Here is a 12,497-nt window from a genome sequence, read left to right on the forward strand (position 1 = left end):
TTGAATATATAGTTAATAATGGTTGACAATGATAAAATAAATATTTCCTCACAAATAATTTTTCTTTTAATTTTCCGTAGCAAATTCAACCTATTCAAGCAAGAAAATATTAATAGTTATGCAGAACCATTAAATATAGGACTCATTCAATTGAAGCAAATAAAAGTAAGTAGGTTCAAATAATATTTAACTGATTAAATAAGTCAGATGATGCTAGTTGCTCACAATATATAAATTGTTGCCATTGTTAGGTCATTGCTTTCTCCTATATTTTATCTTTATTATCCCTTTGATCACTATTCTTGTATTCCACAATTGGGCCTAAGAATTATCTATTTTGGGGTGGTCTCCTTTTTGGATATTGACAAATTTATATTTTTGAGCTGCGCCAGCCAATGTCCTATAATAGATCATCATCATCATCAAATTCCTGCGATGTACCCTCAAGGGGTATACAGGATATGATAGTATACATGAAAAAAAAAAAAAAAATTACATCATTACTAACTTCCTATCTACAATTTTCCTCCAAATCAGTCTGTTACTTGTCAAGACTCCAACATTATCAGATCTTATATTTCTATAGTCTAAGGCACTTTGTACCGTATCAATCCACCTATATCTTGGTCTTCCTCTGGGTCGTTTTGCTGCCAGCCTGGCAGATGTTTTGCTAATCTTTCTTCGCCCATTCTGTTTAAGTGACCATACCACCTGAGATTAGCTCTGCTAACGCATTCCTGGATGTTGACAATGTCAAGTTCTTTTTTAATATCCTCATTTTTAATATGATACTGCCATTGATGCCATCTGTTCATGCCTATAATCTTTCTCAGGACTCTCATATCTGCGGTCTCTAGTCTTTGGTCAAGTGTTTTACTTCTGACCTAGCTCTCAGATCCATAAGTTAAAACTGGTTTGAACACTGTCTTGTACACAGCTAATTTAGTGTTCTCACTAATTTCTCTCTTATTCCATATGAATTTATTCAATTGACTTCCTACCATACCAGCTTTGCTGATTCTGTTGTCTATTTCTATATTTAATTTACCATCTTCACTAAAAATCGTGCCTAAGTAGCTGAAATGTTTTATTTGTTCCACAGGTTCTCCATTCACAACACAGTTGACATTTTCAATGATTCTGCCTATTTTCATTGTCTTTGTCTTTTTATTGCTGACCTTCATACCATATATATTACAACAGCTATTCAATTTAGTCAGAGAATCTTGCAGACTTGTAGTGGATTTATTTAGAAGTATAACATCATCCGCATAAAGCAAAGAGCTGACATTAACATCTCCAATTTTGATATCATGTTTAATACCACTTTCCTTCATAATGTGATCCATATGGATAATGAATAACAGAGAGGATAATGTACATCCTTGTCTCACACCAGATTTAACATTAAACCATCTTCTTGTACTTCCTTCAATTCTAACTGCTGACTTACAACTCAAATAAAGACTAAATATTGCTTGATATAATGCCCCATTGACACCATATAACTGCAGTGTATTGAATAGCTTCTCTCTTGGCACCTTGTCATATGCCTTTTCCAAATCGACAAAACTTAAATACAGATCTCTGTTATATTCCCATGCTTTCTTGACTATTTGTTGTAAAGTGAAGATCTGATCCTGACAGCCTCTATTTGGCCTGAATCCAGCTTGTTCTTCACCAAGCTTTTCTTCCACAATTCTTCTCAACCATTTCTCAAGTATACTTGCATAGATCTTGCCAGGAACACTCAGTAGGGAAATACCTCTGTAATTCTCACATTCAATTTTATTTCCCTTTTTATATATGGGTACTATGAGAGCTCTACTCCAATCATCGGGAATTCGTCCCACTGTCCAGGCTTTCTGGACTATGCAGTGCAGCCCCGGTAAGACTCTTATACCACCATACTTCAGCATTTCTGGTCGAATATCATCTACTCCTGCTGCCTTTCCACATTTCAAGCCTCATCATCATCATCAAATTCCTGCCATGTACCCTCAAGGGGTGTACAGGATATGATAATACTACATGAAAAAAATTACATCATTAATAACTTCCTATCTACAATTTTCCTCCAAATCAGTCTATTACTTGTCAAGACTCCAACATTATCAGATCTTATATTTCTATCATCTAAGGCACTTTGTACCGTATCAATCCACCTATATCTTGGTCTTCCTCTGGGTTGTTTTGCTGCCAACCTTGAAGATGTTTTGCTAATCTTTCTTCGCCCATTCTGTTTAAGTGACCATACCACCTGAGATTAGCTCTGCTAACGCATTCCTGGATGTTGACAATGTCAAGTTCTTTCCTAATATCCTCATTTTTAATATGATACTGCCATTGATGCCATCTGTTCATGCCTATAATCTTTCTCAGGACTCTCATATCTGCGGTCTCTAGTCTTTGGTCAAGTGTTTTACTTCTGACCTAGCTCTCAGATCCATAAGTTAAAACTGGTTTGAACACTGTCTTGTATACAGCTAATTTAGTGTTCTCACTAATTTCTCTCTTATTCCATATGAATTTATTCAATTGACTTCCTACCGTACCAGCTTTGCTGATTCTGTTGTCTATTTCTATATTTAATTTACCATCTTCAGTAAAAATCTTGCCTAAGTAGCTGAAATGTTTCACTTGTTCCACAGGTTCTCCATTCACAATACAGTTGACAATTTCAATGATTCTGCCTATTTTCAATGTCTTTGTCTTTTTATTGCTGACTTTCATACCATATCTATTACAACATCTACACAATTTAGTCAGAGAATCCTGCAGACTTGTAGCGGATTTATTTAGAAGTATAATATCATCTGCATAAAAGCAAAGAGCTGATATTAACATCTCCGATTTTGATATCATGTTTAATACCACTTTCCTTCATAATGTGATCCATATGGATAATGAATAACAGAGAGGATAATGTACATCCTTGTCTCACACCAGATTTAACATTAAACCATCTTCTTGTACTTCCTTCAATTCTAACTGCTGACTTACAACTCAAATAAAGACTAAATATTGCTTGATATAATGCCCCATTGACACCATATAACTGCAGTGTATTGAATAGCTTCTCTCTTGGCACCTTGTCATATGCCTTTTCCAAATCGACAAAACTTAAATACAGATCTCTGTTATATTCCCATGCTTTCTTGACTATTTGTTGTAAAGTGAAGATCTGATCCTGACAGCCTCTATTTGGCCTGAATCCAGCTTGTTCTTCACCAAGCTTTTCTTCCACAATTCTTCTCAACCATTTCTCAAGTATACTGGCATAAATCTTGCCAGGAACACTCAGTAGGGAAATACCTCTGTAATTCTCACATTCAGTTTTATTTCCCTTTTTATATGTGGGTACTATGAGAGCTCTACTCCAATCATCGGGAATTCGTCCATCTGTCCAAGCTTTCTGAACTATGCAGTGCAGCCACTGTAAGACTCTTATACCACCATATTTCAGCATTTCTGGTCGAATATCATCTACTCCAGCGCTTCCCAAACTGTGGGCCGCGGCCCCCTTGGGGGGGCCGTAGGTTTTGTTCAGGGTGGCCGCGAAATAATGAAAACAAATTTAAAATGTTTTAAGACTATGTAGATTTTTTTTATTTTAAAAGAAACGTATTTAACTTTTATTATTTATTATTTCTTTTTTGTTATTTTTTTATATTTTAATGGAAAAATTCGCACATTGGTGTTGGTTCACAAACTTTGCTTCCTGCGTATTTTGGCGCTTAATGAATATTAGTAAATATTGTTTATTCATATGTTTCATTTGAAAGCAGTGGTTAATTGTATTTACTTCGAATGCTCTCCAGGGAAGCTCCAAATCTTCCTGTCATTTTCATCACGCGTTCTTAATCAGGGACTTTTGATATTGACTTTATATACATATCAAAACTCGTTTTATATTATCACTGTCATCTGAGCTAGTTTTCTGTTACCAACAAAAGTTTCGCATATACTTCACACATGAAAAAAAGCTTAAACAAGTTCATGTGGGGATATACAGTAACTCACTTCTAGTGGTAAACAACACCCCTCCCTAACAGCCACTATACTGCAGAGGCAATAAAAACAAGTACTTTTATTATGCCAGTGAATAAGGTATGAGGAGTCTGTGTAATGTATTTCTCAACAAATAGTGCAGTTACAGACAACTATGATAAAAACACACTAATTAATCAATCACATTTCCCCTCATACAGAAACTATGCTGTATAGACTGAAACAAAACCATATGTTGCATGGGCAAACACAGTATCTAACTAAAAACTATTGTTATTAATTAGATGTGTGTGAGTTCGATTTCCCAAGGCAACAATAAAATTCAACCGAACATGTTAAAATTCCTAAGAGTGTTAAAACTAAGTAATATATATATATAATGAATGTTATGGCAGTTTCACACATGGAATTCGGTTGAAGAGAGTTAGCATTTCAACTCAATTGTCAGCTATGCTTTTATCTTTCGGTTGCGCGATGTTTTGTTAATACCGCACCAATCACATGCACGTTTTAATAACCTGTATTTGCTGTCTGTTTCGCGTTAGGATTAATTACCTTAAAGGGAGAAAATTCACAATAGAGAAAAATGTTCCTGGTCCGGGAATTCCCTTATTCAGGTAATATTCACTAATTTCATGTTATCAGTCTGTGGTGTGGCAGTATCGAAAAGTGGTGATATTATTTGACCTATTCTAAGTTAAAAAATTTAACCCTGAGATGGAGAAGTGGTTGATAAAAAATAAAAAAACATTCCCGCGAACAGTCAGAAGAAGCAGAAATAGACTCCAAAAAAAAAAAAAAGGACAGTATATCATATTTTACCAAAACAGCTCGCATCGTCTTCAGAACCAAACAGTAAGAGGCAAAAAATGTAATACATGCATTTGATTTTTGCAATATTCGCTGTGTATGTTTTGTATTGAATATAAATACAATAAATATTATAATAATATATCTCTCTAATACGATTTTTTTTTCGAGGGGGGCTGTAAAATATTTTAATTTTTGTAAAGGAGGCCTTGATATCCAGAAGTTTGGGAAGCACTAATCTACTCCTGCTGCCTTTCCGCATTTCAAGCCTTTGATGGCTTTTTCTACTTCAAGTATGGATATGGATTCCTCACTGCATGCCTGGTCAGTGTTTTTTACCAATGTGCTGTCATCACTGCTTGTTTCATTTAGCAGTTTTTCAAAGTAATTACTCCATACTTCAAGAATATATCTTTTTCTTCTGTTTTCATGTCACCTTTATCATTTCTAACTCCTTTTACAGCACTCTTTCCTCCATTCCTAAGCTTCTTCAACAACCTCCAGAATATTTTGCCACCATTCCATTCCTACACTCTGGTGTCCTGCACCAAGGAGAAAACATCACTATCAACAATAACATAGTCAATGAGACTTTTCTTATTCCTTGCCTCTTCTCTCCATGTGAATTTGTGCACATTTTTATGTTGGAACATGGTGTTAGTAATAACACCAGTCCATGTCCTGAGCAGAAATCCAACAGATATTTGCCATTATTATTAGCTTTGCTCTTTTCTCCAAATTTTTCCAAAATATTTTTCTGTCTCACAATCATTTCCTACTCTGCTATTTAGATCTCCAACAAGGACCAACTTTTCCCTTTTCATTGTGTCAGTTGCTTTTTCTAAAGCCTCAAAAAATTCCTCAACCTTAGTAGAACCTTCTGTGGGACCATAGGCACAAATAAGTCTCGTTGTCCAGTTCCCCATTCTCATATTTGCCCACATTACTCTACTTGAGACTGACTGCCATTCAAGAAGATTAGCCTCGTATTTTGTGTTGAATACTATGGCTACTCCTTCTTTTCCTTGATTGTCATTGCCTGAATATAACATTTTGTATTTATTGCTCAGAAAGATCTCACCAGTTTTTGTCTTTTTTGTTTCAGTCACCCCTATTATGTCGATCTGATACTTATCTAATTCCTCAGCTAGCTTCATTTCTTTGCCATTCAGGCTTCTTACGTTGATAGTACAGATCTTTAACTCTGGTGATGTTGAGTTGGGGTGTGTTTTCAGATTTGTTCCAGTAGCTGACTTTTTGCTGTTCACCCTGGTTCCCTGGCGAAAACAACGGGGGCCTAGCTTAACCGGGCGACGCCCCAGCTGGCATGAAATTTTGTCATGTCATACCATCATTTTTTATTTCGGTTTAACCAATAAGAATACAATTTGGTCGGCTAAATCCCAAATTGCCAGCCCATCCTTGTTCGTTCAGTATCCAGGTAGATACCCAACCGGGTGCACCACGAGAAGGTGAGGATTGGACATTAGGTCAGAAGTCCTGGTCAGTTCTCCGCATTCCTTTAAAGGCTATGTGCAGGTCTCCTCTCAGTTATACAGCTTTGACCCGTAAAGCATTTCAAGCCTTTGATTGCTTTTTCTACTTCAAGTATGGATATGTATTCCTGGGCAGTGTTTTTTACCACTGTGCTGTCATCACTGCTTGTTTCATTTAGCAGTTTTTCAAAGTAATTACTCCATACTTCAAGGATATCTTTTTCTCCTGTTTTCATGTCACCTTTATCATCTCTAACTCCTTTTACAGCAGTGTTTCCTCCATTCCTAAGCTTCTTCAACAAACCTCCAGAATATTTTGCCACCTTCTTGATATTTATTTTCTATATTCTTGCCAAAGTCCTCCCATGACTTTTGTTTAACTAGTTTTACACAGTGTTTAGCATTCTTGCATTTGTCTCTGTATTCTCTAAGAGCACAAGCTGACTTATTTGACAGGAACTTTTGATATGCTTTCTTCTTTTCCTTCACTACCTCTTTAACTTCCCGTGTCAACCAGGGAATTCTGATTTTTTTATCCTTGCAGACAACCTCACCACATGCCTCTCTGGCAGAATCAATCAATATTTTCTTCAGAGTTTGCCAATGAATCTCCAAGGTTTGATACCTGTTCTCAAACTCTTTCATTTTTTCTTCAGTAATCTTTGTGTATTTTAGTCTACAGTTCACATCTGAGAGCTGCTCATCTTTCATTCGCTTTAAAACTTTCTTACATGTTATTCTTTTCAATATGAAATTCAATTTTATCCTGCTCAAGACTAAATAGTGATCACTTCCAATTTCAAATCCTCTGTACACTCTGGTGTCCTGCACCAGGGAGAAAACATCACTATCAACAATAACATAGTCAATGAGACTTTTCTTATTCCTAGCCTCTTCTCTCCATGTGAATTTGTGCACATTTTTATGTTGGAACATGGTGTTAGTAATAACCAGTCCATGTCCTGAACAGAAATCCAACAGATATTTGCCATTATGATTAGCTTTGCTCTTTTCTCAAAATTTTCCCAAAATATTTTTGTATGTCTCACAATCATTTCCTACTCTGCTATTTAGATCCCCAACAAGGATCAACTTTTCCTTTTTCATTGTGTCAGTTGCTTTTTCTAAATCTCAAAAAATTCTTCCACTTCTACTTTAGTAGAACCTTCTGTGTGACCATAGGCACAAATAAGTCTCATTGTCCAGTTCCCCATTCTCATATTTGCCCACATTACTCTACTTGAGACTGACTGCCATTCAAGAAGATTAGCCTCGTATTTTGTGTTGAATACTATGGCTACTCCATTTTCTTGATTGTCATTGCCTGAGTATAACATTTTGTATTTATTGCTCAGAAAGATCTCACCAGTTTTGGTCTTTTTTGTTTCAGTCACCCCTATTATGTCGATCTGGTACTTATCTAATTCCTCAGCCAGCTCCATTTCTTTGCCATTCAGGCTTCTTACGTTGATAATACCGATCTTTAACTCTGGTGATGTTAAGTTGGGGTTTGTTTTCAGATTTGTTCCAGTAGCTGACTTTTTGCTGTTCGGCCTGGTGAAAACAACGGGGACCTTGTTTAACCGGGTGATGCCCCAGCCGGCATGAAATTTTGTCATGTTGTACCATCATTTTTTTATTTTGGTCGGCTAAATCCCAAATTGCCAGCCCATCCTCATTCGTTTAGTATCCAAGTAGATACCCAACAGGGTGCACCACGAGAAGGTGAGGATTGGACATTAGGTCAGAAGCCCTGGTCGCTTCTCCGCATTCCTTTAAAGGCTATGTGGAGGTCTCCTCTCAGTTATACAGCTTTGACCCTTAAGCACCTCCTATAATAGAAGGGACTCTTATTCAGAGAGACATTCCCAGAATTTCTTGAATATGTTCATTAACAGAACTCTTTACTATGGCTATGTAAATTTCAGCTAACAGTTGTGATCTCTAATTTAACTTTATAAACCTTCAATTCCCTCCCACTTAGGTTCAGATTTTATTGAGTCCATTGTTCATAACAATGGACTCAAGGTTATGCAAAATCAATTCATTCTAAGTTAATTCTATCGTCATACTAAACAATACTAGACAAAGGAAATATGCACAGTACAGTAAACCCTTGCCGAACACGGGGGTTACGTCATTAATACATTGCACGCACGGCAAAATCACGTTCCACAAAGTTAACTTTCTATGGAAAAAAATGTGTTAGGTATAGTTCAAATTAAGAAACTATGTATGTATAATTTAAACTAACCTAAATATTGTAATTAAAAGGGAAAAATGAAACAAATGTTAATTGAAAGGATTTTTAATGTTAAAAAACGTTTAATTCTCTTGACCAGAAAGCTCTGGAATGACTCTTAATGGGATTATATTGATCAAGTGTATATAATAAATAACTATGTTATACCAACTAATTTCACCAACTAAGGCTGTTGGGTACATAACTGATGTACCCAACTTCAGGGTACATAACTGATGTAAGGCACTAAAAAGTAAAAAACTGTTACAAACTATAATCAACCGATTCCAATTATGTTAAACAAAGAACAGAGCGCATACAATACATGCATAGAGCGTGCATGATCTCACTTGTTGTTGGTACTGTAATTCAGTTCTGGCGAGCTTGAGAGATCTAATCAATCAATCAAAAAAAACAAAATCAACTCTCTACACCACACAATCAAATTCACTGTAGAACTTGAAAAAGATAACCAATTATCATTTCTGGACACTTTAATTAAGGAGCTTCCAAATGGTGCTATCAACATCTCAGTTTACCACAAACCTACCAATACAGGACGTTATTTACATTTCACTTCCTACCACCACATTTCTCAGAAACTCAGTATTGTACACATGCTGAAGAACCGTGCCTCTCTCCTTACAACAGATCAACAAGACCTCCAGGAAGAACTATCCCTGATATCTACCAACCTTACCATGAATGGATTTCCTCGAAGACTCGTCCACAAGATACTTTTCCCTGATCCCAGACAAAGACAAGGAGATGATATACGTTATATTTCTACTATCATCATTCCATACTTAGGGACAGTTTCCAATAAGATTGCAAGACTCCTAAGACCACATAAAATAAGAGTGGCCTTTAAACCTACAGAAATGATTAGACAATTCTTAAGATCTCCAAAAGATAGCCATTCCTTTCTCCAAATATGCTGGAGTTTATAACATATTCTGCTCGTGCGACTTGAATTACATCGGCCAAACTTCAAAGAGCCTTGAAATTATTGATGTCACCTATATGTTCAAAAAGAACATATAGGTGACGTCAATAATAACAGAGAAGAAAAATCAGGGTTAGCTTTTCATTTCTCAAGAACGAACCATACCATAGTGTGGGATAGAAGCACAATTCCTTACATAGAGGAGGACTGCCGCTCCCGAATTTTTAAAGAGGCCACAACAGTTGCCCGCTGTGTACAAAACCTTAACAGGAACCAAGGACTAATCTTACCCATGATCTGGAAGACCTTATTAGATCTCTCAACTTGCCAGAACTGAATTACAGTGCCAACTATAGTACGTTCCTAAATAACAACAAGTGCGATCATGCACGCTCTATGCATGTATTGTACGCACTCCGTTCTTTGTTTAATATAATTGGAATCGGTTGATTATAGTTTGTAACAGTTTTTTACTTTTTAGTGCCTTACATCAGTTATGTACCCTGAAGATGCCAACAGCCTTAGTTGGTGAAACTGGTTGGTATAACATAGTTGTTTATTATATGCACTTGATCAATATAATCCCATTAAATGAAAGGATATTTATTGCTGCCTACTAAGTAGGTACATGATACAATTATTTTTTTTAAAAAGCTAGTGATCTTTGCTTGGGACAATGACTGACGCAACTCTTTAAAAGTTTCGCGGTAAGGAGCGCAGAGTTTTTCAATGCCTTTCATAAAGCGTCCTCTTCTTTCTTCATTTGGGTCAATCTCCATTGCAAAATCAGACAGCTCCTGTGCCTTTTTTAACAATTCATTTAACTTCTTGTAAGTTAAAGGCGCTTTATCTTCTTCTTCACTATCGCTGCTTTCACTGTTGGCTGGTGTTACAAAATCATCCAATTCTTCATTCGTCATTTCTCAATTGTCATTCTCGATTAATTCTTTGACCTCTCATTCTTCCACATCTGAAAATCTTTCGCCGCCAATTGCTTTTGCAATTTGTACGATTTCTTTGGCTTCATTTTCATTCGATGGAAATCATTTAAAATTGTTGACAACTTCTGGCCTGAGCTGATGCCGGCAAGCATTATTCACTTGTTCCCATGCGAGTTTAATCATTTCTTTTCAGTGGCTTATGTTGAATCACTTCCAAAATGCCATTAGCGTGTCATGCATTCCTTCATCTAGTGCTTTATTTGCAGAGGTGTAAACATGCCTGACATAATAGGCTTTGAATGTTTATATGATCCCTTGATCCATTCGTTGGATTAAGGAAGTGGTGTTAGGTGGGAGGAATAAAACCTCTACATTTGGATGCAATGTTGTGAGGGCTTCAGCATCATGCCCTGGAGCATAATCGAGAATTAGGAGACCTTTAAAGCACAGGTTTTGCTGTTCTAAGTAATGTTTGACTTCTTTAACGAATGAATTTTCAAACCAGTTATTAAAGAGGACTTTTGTTACCCAAGCTTTTCTATTCCACCTCCACACAATGAGCAATTGCTCAAAATTTTTTTCCCTGCAATACACGAGGCATTTTAGATCGATAAATGAGCAGAGGCTTGCACTTGAAGTCGCCTGATGCATTTCCACAAAAAAGCAAAGTGAATCTATCCTTAAAAGCTTTAAAACCTGGGGCAACCTTTTGTGTCTTTGTGATGTAGGTTCGTTGTCCCATTCACTTATAAAATAGTTGTGTGTCATCCGCATTGAAATCTTGTTACGGAACATAACCCCACTCTTCAATGAATTTCAAAAATTGGGGTTTTAATTTCTCTGCTGCTTCTTTATCTGCAGAGCCAGCTTCTCCCTGAAGCTTTACATTATGCAAATTAAAACAACACTTAAAGTTTTCAAGCCAACCTTTGCTTGCTTGAAAGTCAATTTTCTCTGACGATTGGTCATCTTTATTTAAAACAAAAGAAAACAAATCTAATGCTTTGTTTCGAATAGCAACACCATCCACAAATTGAGCCTTTTTCGTTTACTTGATTGTCAATCCAAGCTATTAATATTTTTTCCATCTTTTCCAATTGCGGAATTCTTCTTGAAATTTGAGCAACCTTTGCCGAAGTATCGCCTGAAGCTTTGACACTAGGCCAAATCTTTTCTTCATTCTCCCGTATTGTTCTTATGCTTGATTCGTTTATAGCTATTTCTCTTGCAAGAGATGAAACACGTGTACCATTTTTCAACTTATCTAAAATTTCAATTTTCTGAGATAATGTCAAAACTTTGTCTTTTTGCTGCTTTATCATTTTCATTCTTCCTCTTAGATGACATATTGAATTTTTGAAATTAAAAGAAATACAAATGCAAAAGGAGAAGAGGATAAACACTGATAAATACGTGATTACAGCTCTGCTAACGTGAGTGAAATGATCACAACTCAGCCTGGGTCACTCAGCTAGCGAGCAGCGCCAAGCAGGGTTGCCGGCCAATGTTCTGCAGCGTACTGCGTATGAATGAAATTCTAGTGTTGGACAAATTCACGTTCTGCAAATCCATGCTCAGCAAGGGTTTACTGTACTATATAAGCAATAATTCTCTTCCATAAGTTACTCATTAATATAGTCAGATTTAACGGTAAAGAAATTCCAATCAGATTCTATCTGCTACACTTGTCTCATATATCGAATTCTATCACACTCAAATATAATCGTTCCCAGACAATTTGTCTAATGGACACCAGCTATTACAAATTAGAATAATCACTTACAGTTCTCTAGTAAACTGCCCAAATTCAACCGTTACACAACTACTTTCCTTCCTCTAATGCAACTGAATAACATATAACAAAATTTCTGTACTTTACCAACTCTATGCTGGAAATCAGGTCTGCCAGATCTGTCTACCTTTTGTTAAGCACGACTTAGTACTACCATCGCATCCATGTGTAAGGTCTGGTTGCCGTCTGATTAGGCTATACTTCGTACCTGGCGTTGTTTCTGCATTGTCCTTGATCACTCGTCTCTGGATCCTCTCCA

General features: G+C 36.4%; 1 protein-coding gene across 4 annotated transcripts in view; it reads left to right on the forward strand.

Moving 5' to 3' along the window:
* Nucleotides 1-12,497, forward strand: part of LOC150102203 (tRNA (32-2'-O)-methyltransferase regulator THADA-like) — a 424,395-nt gene that overhangs the window by 371,991 nt on the left and 39,907 nt on the right. For all 4 annotated transcript variants that reach the window (XR_016548929.1, XM_090399010.1, XM_090399012.1 and 1 more), the window contains one exon: nt 81-165. Coding sequence is in view for 3 of the 4 variants with exons in the window: in XM_090399010.1 (XP_090255136.1) it covers nt 81-165 (85 nt within the window). In the remaining variant the exon portion in view is untranslated. The remainder of the gene's footprint in view (nt 1-80; nt 166-12,497) is intronic.

This window comes from Typopeltis vanoorti, chromosome 10 (genome assembly GCF_054136105.1).
Source record: "Typopeltis vanoorti isolate ZY-2024b chromosome 10, IOZ_Tvanoo_1.0, whole genome shotgun sequence".
NCBI classification, from domain to species: domain Eukaryota; kingdom Metazoa; phylum Arthropoda; class Arachnida; order Uropygi; family Thelyphonidae; genus Typopeltis; species Typopeltis vanoorti.